This window comes from Salvelinus sp. IW2-2015, linkage group LG4q.1:29, assembly GCF_002910315.2.
Source record: "Salvelinus sp. IW2-2015 linkage group LG4q.1:29, ASM291031v2, whole genome shotgun sequence".
Taxonomy (NCBI): domain Eukaryota; kingdom Metazoa; phylum Chordata; class Actinopteri; order Salmoniformes; family Salmonidae; genus Salvelinus; species Salvelinus sp. IW2-2015.
In genome coordinates, this window is record NC_036842.1 from 44,990,861 (window position 1) to 45,005,820 (window position 14,960).

Sequence of the window (14,960 nt, forward strand, 5' to 3'; positions counted from 1 at the left end):
TACAAGGCACAACAGTCATGTATTTATACGTCTCTAATTTATCAGCGAAGAGGCCACTTCCAATCATTTTCTATTTTGGCTTTGTTGAAGTCCTTCTTTGTCATCCCCAGACAAGCTGAATGGTACCGTCTCCTGGGGTAATAGATTCAATTGTTCAACACTTACAACTAAATGTTTAATACCCCGGGTAATCCCAGAACACATTCTGGAACGTCTATAGATCCAGTGGTCACTTTATTAGATACAACCCGCTTTGTATCTGGAAAAGCGTGATTTCAAAACTGTTGATGAAACTGGTAAAGGAGATAGACTGTTCAAGTTTTTAAGCCAGTTGGAGTTTATTACAGTCAGTACACATTTTGGAACTTTTTGTTTCTGGCCATTTTGAGCCTGTAATCGAACCCACAAATGCTGATGCTCCAGATACTCAACTAGTCAAAAGGACAGTTTTATTGCTTCTTTAATCAGGACAACAGTTTTCAGCTGTGCTAACATAATTTCAAAAGGGTTTTGTAATTATTAATTAGCCTTTTAAAATAWTAAATTTGGATTAGCTATTGGAACACAGGAGTGATGTGTCTCTCGGAGGACCTGAGCCCTAGGACCATGCCTCAGTACTACCTGGCATGATGACCCCTTGCTGTCCCCAGTCCACCTGGCCGTGCTGCTTCTCCAGTTTTAACTGTTCTGCCTGCGGCTATGGAACCCTGACCTGTTCACCGGACATGCTACCTGTCCCAGACCTGCTGTTTTCAACTCTCTAGAGACAGCAGGAGCGGTAGAGATACTCTCAATGATCGGTTATGAAAAGCCAACTGACATTTACTCCTGAGGTGCTGACTTGTTGCACCCTCGACAACTACTGTGATTATTATTATTTGACCATGCTGGTATTTATGAATATTTGAACATCTTGTTATAATCTCCACCCGGCACAGCCAGAAGAGGACTGGCCACACCTCATAGCCTGGTTCCTCTCTAGGTTTCTTCCTAGGTTTTGGCCTTTCTAGGGAGTTTTTCCAAGCCACCGTGCTTCTACACCTGCATTGCTTGCTGTTTGGGGTTTTAGGCTGGATTTCTGTACAGCACTTTGATATATCAGCTGATGTAAGAAGGGCTATATAAATACATTTGATTTGATGGTTGCTGATAATGGGCCTCTGTACTGTACACCTATGTAGATACTCCATAAGAAATCAGCCGTGTCCAGCTACGATAGTCATTTACAACATTAACAATGTTTACACTGTATTTCTGATCAATTTGATGTTATTTTAATGGCCAAAAAACAAGGACATTTCTAWGTGACCCCAAACTTTTGAACGGTAGTGTATGTTATGGTTAGTTTTCATTATCTTCCTGTGTAATGTCCATGTTGATCCTCTTGGTTGTGTTGGTRCTCTTGATCCATCCACCTGTCTTRTTTCTTAGTCAGGCCTGACCCCTTCATCCTGTAGTTTTTTCCTGTAATCTAATTTAATATGACTGAAGATGCAGCATTTTATGCCAGGCTGATTTTAATACGATATAACAGACTCATTGGAACTTTGACCACACGCCCTCTAGACGGACTACATGCCCTCTATCAAATCAAAACTGGATTTTTTTCCCTCAAAACAACGTTTGTAAAAGRATGCCAGACATTTATAGAATAAACCAAATCCATTTTTATGTTTCCGTGACAATCATTTAGTTATTGATTTTTACCATTTTAAATGGCTTTTGGCGAATGTCTGTTGAATGMCCGAATATAAAACCAACTTTACCTCGGAATTTTTCAGACCCTTTCCCTGTATAAGAAAGGTATGGTRACCACTTGTTGAATGTTGTGCAACAAAGTTAACATAAGACGTACCCTCACAGGAAAAATAAAGTTATTATTTTCTATTCTATACTAAACCTTTGCATGCCTGGTCCAGAAACACAGGATCAATTTAAGATCTGGAATTGACAGTGGCCCAATTCAGTCACAATCTTGAATCTAACCAGAGGAAAAAGGACGAGTGTGAGTATAGACTACTATAACGTTTCCCAGGGAATAAAAAAATAGAAAATCACCCGCTCAACCCGGCCAGGGTTTGAGGTGAAAGGCGATAACAAAAGGCCATTAACAGTTCGTTCAACCTTCACCTGAATACATGTAGAAGAKAGAAGATTACAAAATCCATCATCGAGACGAAAATAAAGCAGAGCGCAGCTTTGAGCCTTTTTTTTTCACGATCAGCTGACAATCTATCCACCAATCATAAGTCGTATAGGGTTGTAAATACATCCAACTGAAGCTGCGACTTGTATGTAAAATAATAGGCTGTATATAACCTACCGACTGGAAACATAGTTGCGTGGATTGCGATCGTCGGAGGAAACTACAGCAGTAAGTAGTAGGCTACCCGTATCTACCTATTGCTCTCATCTTCTATTGACGTTGGATTGGATACTGATCTGGAGTTTACTGTGTTCTATAGGCTATCAATTTCACTGAGCCTTATGCAATCTGTACAATATTATTGTAGTCAGTCAACGGGGCAGTCTGAGTCTATATAGCAAACTGTCTTTTTAGTCCTTGATCATGACTCTCATTTCCAGTACACATCATTGGAGGAAGGCGTCTTCAGTAATGAGTGTTTTTGTAAGAGCCCCTACGCTCGGTCTGAACATTAACACGCGTTGCTTGCGGTACGGTTTTGGGAACATAAGGACCTTATCTTTCATATCAGCGAGATCCAATTTTCAAAAAAACAAAACCTTCAAATTGATATACACCTTTACAGGGGTATTATTCCCACGCGACCATCTCCACGTTATAGCGTGGAAGACCAAGGGACCACTTGTGCTAATGAACTATCTAGTACGCGCCAAACACCTGTGTGTAACATAAAGAAGGGTGCCAGAAATGTGTTATCGCTGAAAAATACTGTTGACTGCAATGCCGGTTAAAACAGTGTAGCCTACAGTGTGTGTATTTTGATGTGATATGAAAGTAAAGTGCTTTATGTTCCTAGAACCGTATCACAATTGAGAATCGATGCACGTTTAGATGGCTGTCAGAGCCAGTCGACTTCTGAAAAGAACGTACTGAATAAGTTCCTTCGACCTTAATAACACGTATGGGGAATGTTTAGGCTCCTAAATAGTAGTCCTACATATTGGGTTAGTTAGGCCTATGCTTTGCATGCAGAATTTCCACTAGCCTGCTTTTGTTGCCCAGTGTAAATAGGCTGTTGTCTGGTTGATCCAACAGATATACCCTGATTAGATTATGCCATTTTTCACTGCAAGCTTTTGTTAAAGAACACGTTTAAAAAAAATTAAGAAGCATAGAAGCACACTTCTATAGAGTCATTTTCGGTAAGATTGTTTTCACTAATCTTGTTAGAATGCATGCCAATCTTGCTTGTTATCCTCAGGAATTTGTTTGAAAATCGAGCTCAAATGATTGGTAATCAGATTATACATCAACCTGCAACTGTACATTCCAGCCACAATCTATTGTTGTAAAATCATATGATAAGACAGGACTTTGGACAATATAAATCAATCATAAAACATTGGAATTGATCTATCATCGTCAATTGATCTAACATGTACAGATTACCTCAACTAGCCTGTACTCCTGCACACTGACTCAGTACCGGTGCACCCTGTATATAGCCCCCTTATTGTTATTCTTATTGTGTTACTTTTTATTTTAGTGTACTTATTAAATATTTTCTTCTTGAACTGCACTGTTGGTTAGGGGCTTGTAAGTAAGCATTTCATGGTAAAGTCTACACTTGTTGTATTCGGCGCATGTGGAAAATAAAGTTTGATCCCATCAGGACAGCAAAAAAATACAAAAGTGCCCGCCAGGGCTTGTGAAAAGAAAACATGTTACATAAGAGTATGGTAGCCTGCATTATACATTTAAATGTGTTTTCTTTTAAGACATGACTGGTGAAGTCACTCAAATGAACAGCAAAGGTCAGGTCCCTGTCCAAATGAACCCAAGCAGTCAAAGACAGGTAAGAGCATCCGCCCTGAATCACGCGGTGTAATTGACATCTGGATGTTTACAATTCATTTGTTGAACAAGTAAGACTGAGTCATAGGCAGTCTCTTTCTAGCCTGGGTAGCAGTCTGTTTAGCTAATGTCTCACTCCTTGTACTCTGTGTCACGTGCCATTGTTTTGCAATGACACATAGCAAGCTAAAAGGAGTGACCTATGCCACTTGACTGTACTTATCTGGATACACGTCAGTACAGGTCTAACTTGTAGGACTGCATTTTTATTCTATCCAGTGCAGAGAGAATTCTAGATCCAGTTCATACACATGGTGATGTGAGTTGAGGGAATAGTGATCATTGCAGAAGGTGACTTGAGAGAGCGAGCAATTGAAAAGTAAAGAGTTGTGAAGACAACCTGACTGTTGGGCCAGAGAGCAGATTTGTTCATATACATGTTTTTTTCTCTTCCTATAGGAGGCTCCAGGAGGCCTGTTGGACTCGGTGATGAAAGCGATCATCGTCATTGGATCTGGCCTCTTTGTCCTGGCAGCCTTTGGGAACTCCGTAACATGGTAATAACAACAAACATCCACTGTAGGGATGATTTCAGAACAAACATTAACCAATGAATGCAATATTTACACTGTGAACACTGGAATGATATGAATTGGTTCCATTTAGAGTAATAAGAACACTATTGAATTGTTATTGCAACCACAGATTTGTGGGACAAGTTGTAACCATAGCCTTTTCCCTGTGCCTCCCAGGCATCTGCAGAGGTTTTGGGGAGCATCGGGAGACTTCTGGCAAAACCAGTGGACCAAAGTACACCAGAGGTGGGAGGGACACGAGACAGCCTTGTTCTATGCCGGTAAGAAACAATGTAGCTGGTGGGATCTGAAGCCCGGTGTCCCGCTGGAAAAAACATCCGACMTAAACTAAAGGAAGTATTATGTGCTGCACAAAGGAACAGGAAGAYCTAGACGGTGGCGAGCAGCCCAGTACAACTCCACAGCGCTGATYTCTGGGTGATATAATAAAGACAAACAACGTAAAAAAAAAAGTTTCTTTCTTCTTCTCCCCAGAATTGAGTTGTGAAGTGTATTTATGCTCCGTCCATTATCAGGCACAAACATCTGTCTAGAGGTGACGTCATGTGATTTGTAAAGGCTGAGGCTCAAATGGCACCCTATTCCCTGTAAAGAGGCTGTAAAAGCAAAATAGTGACCGTTTTGGCACTTCAGTCACCATCTTTGGTTTTATTTATTTAATTTATTTATTTACTTTTTTTTATGAGATGTTAATGTACTGATTGAGTGAAACCTGTTGAGCTGTTCTTCGACAATGTTAGGGCATGCTGTATCTTGCTGTATCTTGACTTGGTTCACGTGTACATGATGCGGTTGTTGTATTGTATGTAATGCATTGATTTCGGTTGTGCTGAACAGGGGCGATGTGTGTGCCTTTTGCGGCTTTCTGGGGGTCCAATCTTCTGCTCATGCTGGTTGATTACACTGGAATGCCCAACTTCATCACCCGTTACAGAATACAGGTGGACAAGAACAACCCGGTACAGTCAGTCTAATCCTGTTTCACACACCTGTATCTCATCATGACCTCCATTTATTACAGTAGACAGGAAGGGCTCTAATCAGGCTCATCCTTATGCAAGCCTCACATTTCACTCTCGTGAACGGAGTTGTGTGTGTGTGTGTGCTCTCACGTGCGTGTGTGTTTGTACTAGCATGTGTGTTGTGAAATTCAGAGTCATCATAAATGGGGCCAGGAGGTTCTCTCCTGTTCAGGTCCCGTGGTCAGGAAAAACTCAGGTGTCTATGAACAGCATGTCCATCAGTCGATCGGACCAATGTCCTCTTACGGAGTTTGATTAATAGACGTTGTTTTACAGGACACTAGCGAGAGAACGACTGCCGTTACTGAGTACCGCTGGTTACTTGAAGTGTTTACCCTAGCCTGCCATCTCCTGCAATCTGTGGAAGATTAGCTACTTAAGTGACATTGTGTTACTCAAAGCGCTAATCAGTCATAAACATTACCTGTTTATAATATATGCCAAGTGCAGCTAGATATACTCACCAAATAGTGTAGCCAGATATTGAAGAACTGCCCCGAGTTTCAAAGGTCAATGATGATTTTTTGAATGTGAGGGTGCAAAGCTCAGAAAACATGAGAGGATAACTATACTTTACCAACTGGACATAACCTCTTTATCTGATTATAAAGCATAGATCTGTTTAATTAATTTGGAATAAATACATTCCTGAATTAACATTACTATGATGTCACTATGGCCTCTCTAAATCGGCTAGACAGTGATGTATGTAGCGAGTGTTTGATTTGTACATCTGTGGATTTGTCATGGATACCAGCCAAATTCTTTCAGACGGACGAACACACTATCAGCAAATTACTTTATTGTCATGTGCTACATTGTGGTTTCCTAAGAAAGATTGATGGCGCGAGCTAGAGTAATTATATTTTAAGTACACGACAAACGAGCGTAGCCGCAGGAAGATGGTAAAAAAATTAAATAGGACCCCCTACTTACATCTTAAAAACTAGCAGAAATTGAAGACTTTGAAGTAAACAAGTTCAACTAAGTGAACAATAAACAAGACTAATGATTGCAGAAATGGGTGACGATAATTGATTACTTGAAGAAAACGGAGACCTGACATTTGCCACCGAAACTGTCCCCGTCCCGTAGGTTGACCCGGTGAAGCTGCGCCACGCTGTGAAGACGGTGGTCCTCAACCAGCTCTTCATCTCTGTTCCCATGGTGGTGGTGTGCTGGGCGGTTATGTTTTCTAGGGGGAATCCCTGCGGCCCAGAGCTGCCCACCTTCCAACGAGGCCTGTTGGAGATGGCCTTCTGCGCCGTGCTGGAGGAGCTCATGTTCTACTACTCACACAGGTGATGGCTGAGGGCAGCATGGTTTTCTCATATACAATACAGTGCCTTGTCAGGAATAATTGATTGGTGTGGAAAATGCCGTAGCCAAAGATAAGCGAACGATTACGATGTTTAACAGACAAACAATAGACAGACATATGCATGTGGGGAAATGGACACGTTGATCTGAGAGGTTCCAAAGAGAAGATACTCATGACAGTGCCTTCAGAATGTATTACTACCCCTTGCCTTATTCCACATTGTGTTGTTGCAGCCTGAATTCAACATGGAGGAAATGGCTGTTTTTCTTCTCACCCATCCACACATAATACCCCTTTTTTTTTTACTTTTTTTTTTTTTTTTACATTTTAGAAGATTTATTGAAAATGAAATACATAATTATCTAATTTTCTAAGTATTCACACCCCCGAGTCAATACTTTGTAGAATCACCTTAGGCAGCGATTACAGCTGTGAGTCTTTCTGGGTATGTCTCTAAGAGCTTTCCACAACTGGATTGTGGGTTCATTTGCCCATTTAAAAATATATATTTTCAAAATTCTTCAAGCTTTGTCAAATTGGTTGTTGATCATTGCTGCACAACCATTTAAGTCTTGCCATTGATTTTTAAGTCGATTTTGAAGTCAAAACTGTAACTCGGCAACTCAGGAACATTCACTGTCTTCTTGGTAAGCAACTCCAGTGTAGATTTGGCCTTGTGTTTTAGGTTATTGTCCTGCTGAAGAGTGAATTTGTCTCCTAGTGTCTGGTGGAAAGCAGACTTAACCAGGTTCTCCTCTAGGATTTTGCCTGTGCTAAGCTCCATTCATTTAAAAAAAATCCTGAATCTCCCCAGTCCTTAACGATTACAAGCATACCCATAACATTATGCAGCCACCACTATGCATAAAAATATGGAGAGTGGAACACAGTAATGTATTGTACTGGATTTGCCTCAAAATTAACACTTTGTATTCAGGCCAAAAAGTGAATTGCTTTTCCACATTTTTTTGCAGTATTACTTTAGTGCCTTGTTGCAAACAGGATGCATGTTTTGGAATATATATATATATAATTATTATTATTTTCTTTCACTCTGTTAATTAGGTTAGTGTTGTGGAGTAACTACAATGGTGTTGATCCGTCCTCAGTTTTCTCCTATTACAGCCATTACACTCTGTTTTAAAATCCCTGAGCGGTTTCTTTTCTCTCTGGCAACTGAGTTAGGAAGGACACCTATATCCTTGTAGTGACTGGGTGTATTGATACACCATTCAAAGTGTAATTAATAACTTCACCATGCTTAAAGGGATATTCAGTGTCTGCTTTCTTGTTTTACCCATCTACCAATAGGTGCCCTTCTTGGTGAGGCATTGGAAAACCTACCTGGTCTTTGTGGTTGAATCTGTGTTTGAAATTCAGTGCTCGACTGAGGGACCTTACAGATAATTGTATGTGTGGGGTACAGAGTTGAGGTAGTCATTCAAAAATAATGTTAAACACTATTGCACACAGTGAGTCCATGCAACTTATGTGACTTGTTAAGCAAATATTTAGTCCTGAACTTATTTAGGCTTGCCATAACAAAGGGGTTGAATACTTAGTGACTCAAGACATTTCAGTTTTTCAATCATTTTTTAATTTTTTTTAAATGACATTGAAAAACATTATTCCACTTTCACATTATCAGGTATTGTGTGTAGGCCAGTGAACCCCAAAAATCAAACTTTAATACACAAAAAAAGTCAAAGGGTGTGCATATTTTCTTTAGGTACTGTATATTCTCATCCTTATCACTGTTCACTCTCCAGCTGCCTCCAAGTGCCTGGGCCCTGGTCAAAACATAAGCCATCTTGCAAGGCCAGAGTGAACCAGGGATTAGACATCTCTATCACTTTAAAGTGCCGATAGCTGAATTACAGCCATCGGCTTTATCCCCAGAAATATCACTTGGGGTATTAAATGCTTTCTAAGTGCTGTTTTTTGGTGACCCCTATCACCAGAGAGGGGTCAACCTCTGGTTTAAAAGGCAGCTAGAATTTATCAGCCTGTAGAAGGTACACATACCACTTTTACATTTTTGTGCTTTATTGGCTATGCACTGAGTAAAGGGACAACATGAACAAAGGATTATGTTTTGTGCTAGTGCAGGGATTTAAATGTTACAAGCACATTCAATGCTGTGGCAAAGAACTTATACTGAACAAAAATCTAAACGCAACATGCAACAATTTCAACGATTTTACTGAGTTACAGTTCATGTAAGGAAATCTGTCAATTGAAATGAATTCATTAGGCCCTAATCTATAGATTTCACATCACTGGGCAAGGGCATAGCCATGGGTTGGCCTGGGACGGCACAGCCATGAGTGGGCCTGGGAGGGCATAGGCCCACCCACTGGGGAGCCAGGCCCAGCCAATCAGAATTAATTTTAGACAGAAATACTCCTCAGTTTCATCAGCTGTCCGGGTGGCTGGTCTCAGACGATCCCGCAGGTAAAGAAGCTGGGTGTGGAGGTCCTGGGCTGGCGTGGTTACACGTGGTCTGCGGTTGTGAGGCCGGTTGGACATACTGTCAAATTCTCTAAAATGACATTGCAGGCAGCTTATGGTAGAGAAATGAACATTCAATTATCTGGCAACAGCTCTGGTACATTCCTGCAGTCAGCATGCCAATTGCACGCTCCCTCAACACTTGAGACATCTGTGGCATTGTGTTGTGTGACAAAACTGCACATTTTAGAGTGGACTTTTGTCTCCAGCACAAGGTGCACCTGTGTAATGATCATGCTGTTTAATCAGCTTCCTGATATGACAAACCTGTCGGGTGGATGGATTATCTTGGCAAAGGAGGGATGTAAACAAATTTGTGCACAAAATGTGAGAGAAATAATAATTTTTGTGCAAATGGAACATTTCCGGGATCTTTTATTTCAGCTCATGAAACATGGGACCAACACTTTACATGTTGTGTTTATATTTTTGGTCAGAGAGCTGAGAGTGAAAATACAACTCACCCTGACAGTATCTTCGACCGTCTGACACCTCTCTGACATTTAACTTGTGATCCCTTCCCTGTCAGGCTGTTTCACCATCCTGCCCTCTACAAGCATTTCCACAAGCAGCACCATGAGTGGACGGCTCCCATCGGAGTGGTCTCTCTCTACGCCCATCCTCTGGAGCACGTGGTGAGCACTTTATGCCTGTCCACTCTTCTTTCTTTCTCTCTCAAAGTCAAACTAGGGGACCATAGCTTGAAACACTGCATTGTGGATAATCTTGTAAGCAGATCATTTATAACCATATAGCGTATTTCTAAACAATGTAAAACCATGTTGCTGATGGTCCTGCCCCACACCCAGCTGTCCAACATGCTGCCTGCCCTGATCGGCCCTGTTATCCTGGGTTCCCACCTGGTCACAACCACCCTGTGGTATGCTCTGGCTCTGGTCAGCACCACCATCTCCCACTGTGGCTACCACCTCCCCTTCCTGCCCTCCCCCGAGTTCCACGACTACCACCACCTCAAGTGAGTCCTGTCTTATGCAAGATAGGCTTGCATCCCAAATGGCACCCTATTCCCTATGTAACGCACTACTTTTGAACAGAGCCCTATGGGACTTTGTTAAAAGTAGTGCACTATAAAGGGCATAGGGTGCCATTTGGGACATACACAGAATTACTTAATTTTCCCAGAGGGGACTTTGGTATGTAAACTGATATAGTGCACACTGTTCTTGGCATATTCATTTTATTACTGTGAATCCCTGTCCAGTTCTTTGTTTGTTCTTTGGACTTTGTTGACTCTGCCGGCCATGGCAGATCTTAAAGCATGGTAATAGCTCCTCCACATATCTCTTCTGAAGGCTAGGTGTCATTTTTCTGTAATATTGCTTACGCTTATTAAATCTAATCCTTCCCGATCCGAAAAGGGGAGTTGATACGTGCAAAAGGGTGGGGGATTGGTTTGGGATTTGTTCCATGGACAAGTTAGCCTGCCTGAAACACAGCGAGTCTGTGGTTTTAGCCTGGCAATGTACATGTCAAATTCAAAGGAGGAAACATTAAGAGCAGCACACTGTTTTATTTTGTAGTAATTATGCACCCTCCATCTCTGCAGGTTCAACCAGAACTTTGGAGTCCTGGGGGTTCTGGACAGGTTACACGGGACCGACGCCAACTTCAGGAAGACCAAGGCTTACGAGCGTCACACCCTGCTCCTCAGCCTCACCCCTCTGACCGAGAGCATCCCAGACCCCCCCAAGAAGGTCCAGTGATTCTCCCCCCAACCCAAACGTCACTTCTGACCCCCAGCTACATCCCAATAATCTCTCCTTACTCCTGTAGTGTGCACTCGTCCATACGGTTAAAAGCATTGGATTGGTGTTAGCATGAGCTAGAGGAAAATCTATGATGAAGTGAACGAGTGCACAGAGAAAGGAGAGATTATAGAGAATCAGTATTCCCATCCTCAAGTCTGGCACTGGGATGGCTCCTCTCCCACTGTTCCTTTCTAATCTTGGTAGTCGAGACAGTGGAGTTCTTATTAAAGGTAGAGTCAGCAAAATGACGTTGCGCGAGCAGCAACGCAGATATTGCGATGAGCAAGATGTAAGACTTTGCTCTCACAGTCACACACGGTGTCTGCGCACGTGCACGGGTTTGCTTCACGCTCTTACAACGTGGTAGCCGCGGGACAAAAACGGGGGAGAAGTTTGGCCTCATGCTCCAACGCTCTTAGTTGTTGCCGGAAGTTGACCCAATATGCTGTTTACTTTGTGCATCTACGTCATATCCCTGACTCTACAAAGCACCTCACTACACTGAAAACACACCGTGGTAATTGACTACTTTTTACCTACTTGATCAGAAGACTTTTGTTTCATCTTGTTATAACGTTCCTAGCAGTAGCACTTTCTACCTTTTCAGTCTAACCTTGTTCTCCGCTGTTAAGTATAAACTTGCTGCTTGGAGGTAAGAACGGGACATACCTCTTTTTAATTATAAATCCTACATTTTATAATTRGATTGTTGGATGGCGCTTTATTACTGTAATTGGCACTTGATAATAAAGATGCATTTCTTTGAGTGATTCCTGTGTAACTGGAGAAAACCTTATATTAGTCAATTTATTACAGTATGCTCACTGTTAGTAAGTTTGTGGATTCTGGTCTATGGAAAACCATACAATCATCTTTGTCACCATTTTTACGATCTGTATTGATTGATCAATTGGTCCTTAAAGTGTTGTGTAGAGTCTGACTCCTGGGTTGAGATTTGGGAGTCGGTATAGATTTTTACATGACCCGTAATTCATTAACTGTGCCTTGTTGCAGAATAAAACCTTAACAAAAAACCAACACCTCATTTGTTTCAAAGCTCTGGCACAATCAGCGTTCATCGTCACATCTGTGAATTGTCTTTTTTACTCTCATTCTCTCCACTCTATCACACACACAATCATTCGTCTGCAGCAGTATTCATCAAAACAACATCATCCATCAGTGATGTGACCAGATAAGGGGACTGTTCCAGAAAGCTGGATTACATTTGAAGTCATTTAACAGAAGCTCTTATCCAGAGCGATTTTACAGGAGCAATTCAAGTTAAGTGCCTTGGTCAAGGGCACAACAGATTTTTCACCTAGTCTAAGAGATTCYAACTTTTRAGTTACTGGCCCAATGCTCTTAACCYCTAGGCTACCTGCCGCCCCCATGGATCAATGGTTTATCCAATTAACTGTCCCCAAAATAATATGTATTACTTAATCTCTTCAAAATAGTCAAAAGATTGGACACACCAACTCAAGGGTTTATCTGAATGTTTTACTATTTTCTACATTATAGAATAGTAGTAAAAAAAACTATGAAATAATACATACAGAATCATGTAGTAAGTAAAAAAGTGTTAAATCAAAATGTATTTATATTTGAGATTCTTCAAAGTAGCCACCCGTTGCCTTGATGACAGCTTTGCACACTTGGCCTTCTCTCAACCAGCTTCATGAGGTAGTCACCTGGAATGCATTTCAATTAAACAGGTGTGCCTTGTTAAAAGTWAATTTTTGGAATTTCTTTCCTTAATGCGTTTGAGCCAATCAGTTGTGTTGGGACAAGGTAGGGWGGTATACAGAAGATAGACCTATTTGGTAAAAGACCAAGTCCATATTATGGCAAGAACAGCTCAAATAAGCAAAGAGAAACGACAGTCCATCATTACTTTAAGACATGAAGGTCAGTCAATACGGAACATTAAGAACTTTTAAAGTTTCTTCAAGTGCAGTCGCAAAAACCATCAAGCACTATGATGAAATTGGCTCTCATAAGCCAGTTTCAGCAGAGCCAGTTTCAGAGTTACCTCTGCTGCAGAAGTTCATTAGAGTTACCAGCCTCAGATTGCAGCCCAAATAAACGCTTCACAGAGTTCAAGTAACAGACACATCTCAAAATCAACTGTTCAGAGGAGACTGTGTGAATCAGGCCTTCATGGTCGAAATGCTGCAAAGAAACCAATACTAAAGGACACCAATAAAGAGAAGAGACTTGCTTGGACCAAGAAACATGGGAAATGGACATTAGACTGGTGGAAATCTGTCCTTTGTTCTGATGAGTCCAAATGTGAGATTTTTGGTTCCAACCGCCGTGTCTTTGTGAGACGCAAAATAGGTGAACGGAGGATCTCCGCATGTGTGGTTCCCAACATGAAGCATGGAGGAGGTTGGTGTGGGGGTGCTTTGCTGGAGACACTGTCAGTGATTTATTTAGAATTCAAGGCACACTTAACCAGCATGGCTACCACAGCATTCTGCAGCGATACGCCATCCCATCTGGTTTGCGCTTAMTGGGATCATTTGTTTTTCAACAGGACAATGACCCAAAACACACCTCCAGGCTGTATAAGGGCTATTTGACCAAGAAGCAGAGTGATGGAGTGCTACATCAGATGACCTGGCATCCACAATCACCCGACCTCAGCCCAATTGAGATGGTTTAGGACGAGTTGGACCGCAGAATGAATGAAAAGCAGCCAACAAGTGCTCAGCATTTGTGGGAACTCCTTCAAGACTTTTGGAAAAGCATTACTCATGAAGCTGGTTGAGAGAATGCCAAGAGTGTGCAAAGCTGTCATCAAGACCAATGGTGGCAAAATTAATTACTTAAAAATCATATAATGTGATTTTCTGGATTTTTGTTTTAGATTCCGTCTCTCACAGTTGAAGTGTACCTATGATTAAAAAAAAAATCACAGACCTCTACATGCTTTGTAAGTAGGAAATTATCCTGCGTGCCCTAAACAAGCACCTCAGGTCCTACAAATTCAGAATGCTCACGAACATCTGGGATGATTGGCTGGTGGTAGCGGAGTCAAGGAAGCAGGTGGTGTTACACACACCCATACTGAATCAAGAGAAGAGCTATTCAACTCCATCTCAACGCATTCCATTTCTTGAGTTAGGGAGGCCGGTTTCCAGCTTTGCTTGGCCAAATTTAGGCTGTGTCACATTTTTTCGCCAATGCCTGCACATACAGTGGGGCAAAAAAGTATTTAGTCAGCCACCAATTGTGCAAGTTCTCCCACTTAAAACAATGAGAGAGGCCTGTAATTTTCATCATAGGTACACTTCAACTATGACAGACAAAATTATAATTATTTTTCCAGAAAATCACATTGTAGGATTTTTAATGAATTTATTTGCAATTATGGTGGAAAATAAGTATTTGGTCACCTACAAACAAGCAAGGATTCTGGCTCTCACAGACCTGAACTTCTTCTTTAAGAGGCCTCCTCCGTCCTCCACTCGTTACCTGTATTAATGGCACCTGTTTGAACTTGTTATCAGTTAATAAGACACCTGTCCACAACCTCAAACAGTCACACTCCAAACTCCACTATGGCCAAGACCAAAGAGCTGTCAAAGGACACCAGAAACAAAATTGTAGACCTGCACCAGGCTGGGAAGACTGAATCTGCAATAAGTAAGCAGCTTGGTTTGAAGAAATCAACTGTGGGAGCAATTATTAGGAAATGGAAGACATACAAGACCACTGATAATCTCCCTCGAT

The 14,960-nt window shown here is 41.5% G+C and overlaps 1 protein-coding gene across 2 annotated transcripts; it reads left to right on the forward strand.

Moving 5' to 3' along the window:
• The first annotated feature begins 2,188 nt into the window (after positions 1-2,188).
• On the forward strand, positions 2,189-11,727 carry faxdc2 (fatty acid hydroxylase domain containing 2). Of its 2 annotated transcripts, XM_023984780.2 has the most exons (9): positions 2,189-2,374; positions 3,925-4,001; positions 4,460-4,557; positions 4,753-4,856; positions 5,434-5,555; positions 6,714-6,919; positions 9,980-10,085; positions 10,260-10,426; positions 11,018-11,727. In XM_023984780.2, the coding sequence occupies exons 2-9, from the start codon at positions 3,927-3,929 to the stop codon at positions 11,172-11,174; spliced, it is 1,035 nt and encodes a 344-aa protein (XP_023840548.1). In that variant the 5' UTR covers positions 2,189-2,374; positions 3,925-3,926; the 3' UTR covers positions 11,175-11,727. The 2 variants fall into 2 exon arrangements, with proteins under 2 accessions (XP_023840548.1, XP_023840549.1); XM_023984781.2 differs by lacking the exons at positions 2,189-2,374; positions 3,925-4,001 and adding an exon at positions 4,306-4,351.
• The last annotated feature ends 3,233 nt before the right edge of the window (positions 11,728-14,960 follow it).

Excerpts from the sequence above, each read along its gene's own strand:
- faxdc2 (XM_023984780.2), top strand. The coding sequence starts at position 3,927 with ATGACTGGTGAAGTCACTCAAATGAACAGCAAAGGTCAGGTCCCTGTC. Across the intron at positions 6,920-9,979 it reads ATGTTCTACTACTCACACAG|GCTGTTTCACCATCCTGCCC; the intron begins GTGATGGCTGAG and ends CTTCCCTGTCAG. Across the intron at positions 10,086-10,259 it reads CCCATCCTCTGGAGCACGTG|CTGTCCAACATGCTGCCTGC; the intron begins GTGAGCACTTTA and ends CCCCACACCCAG.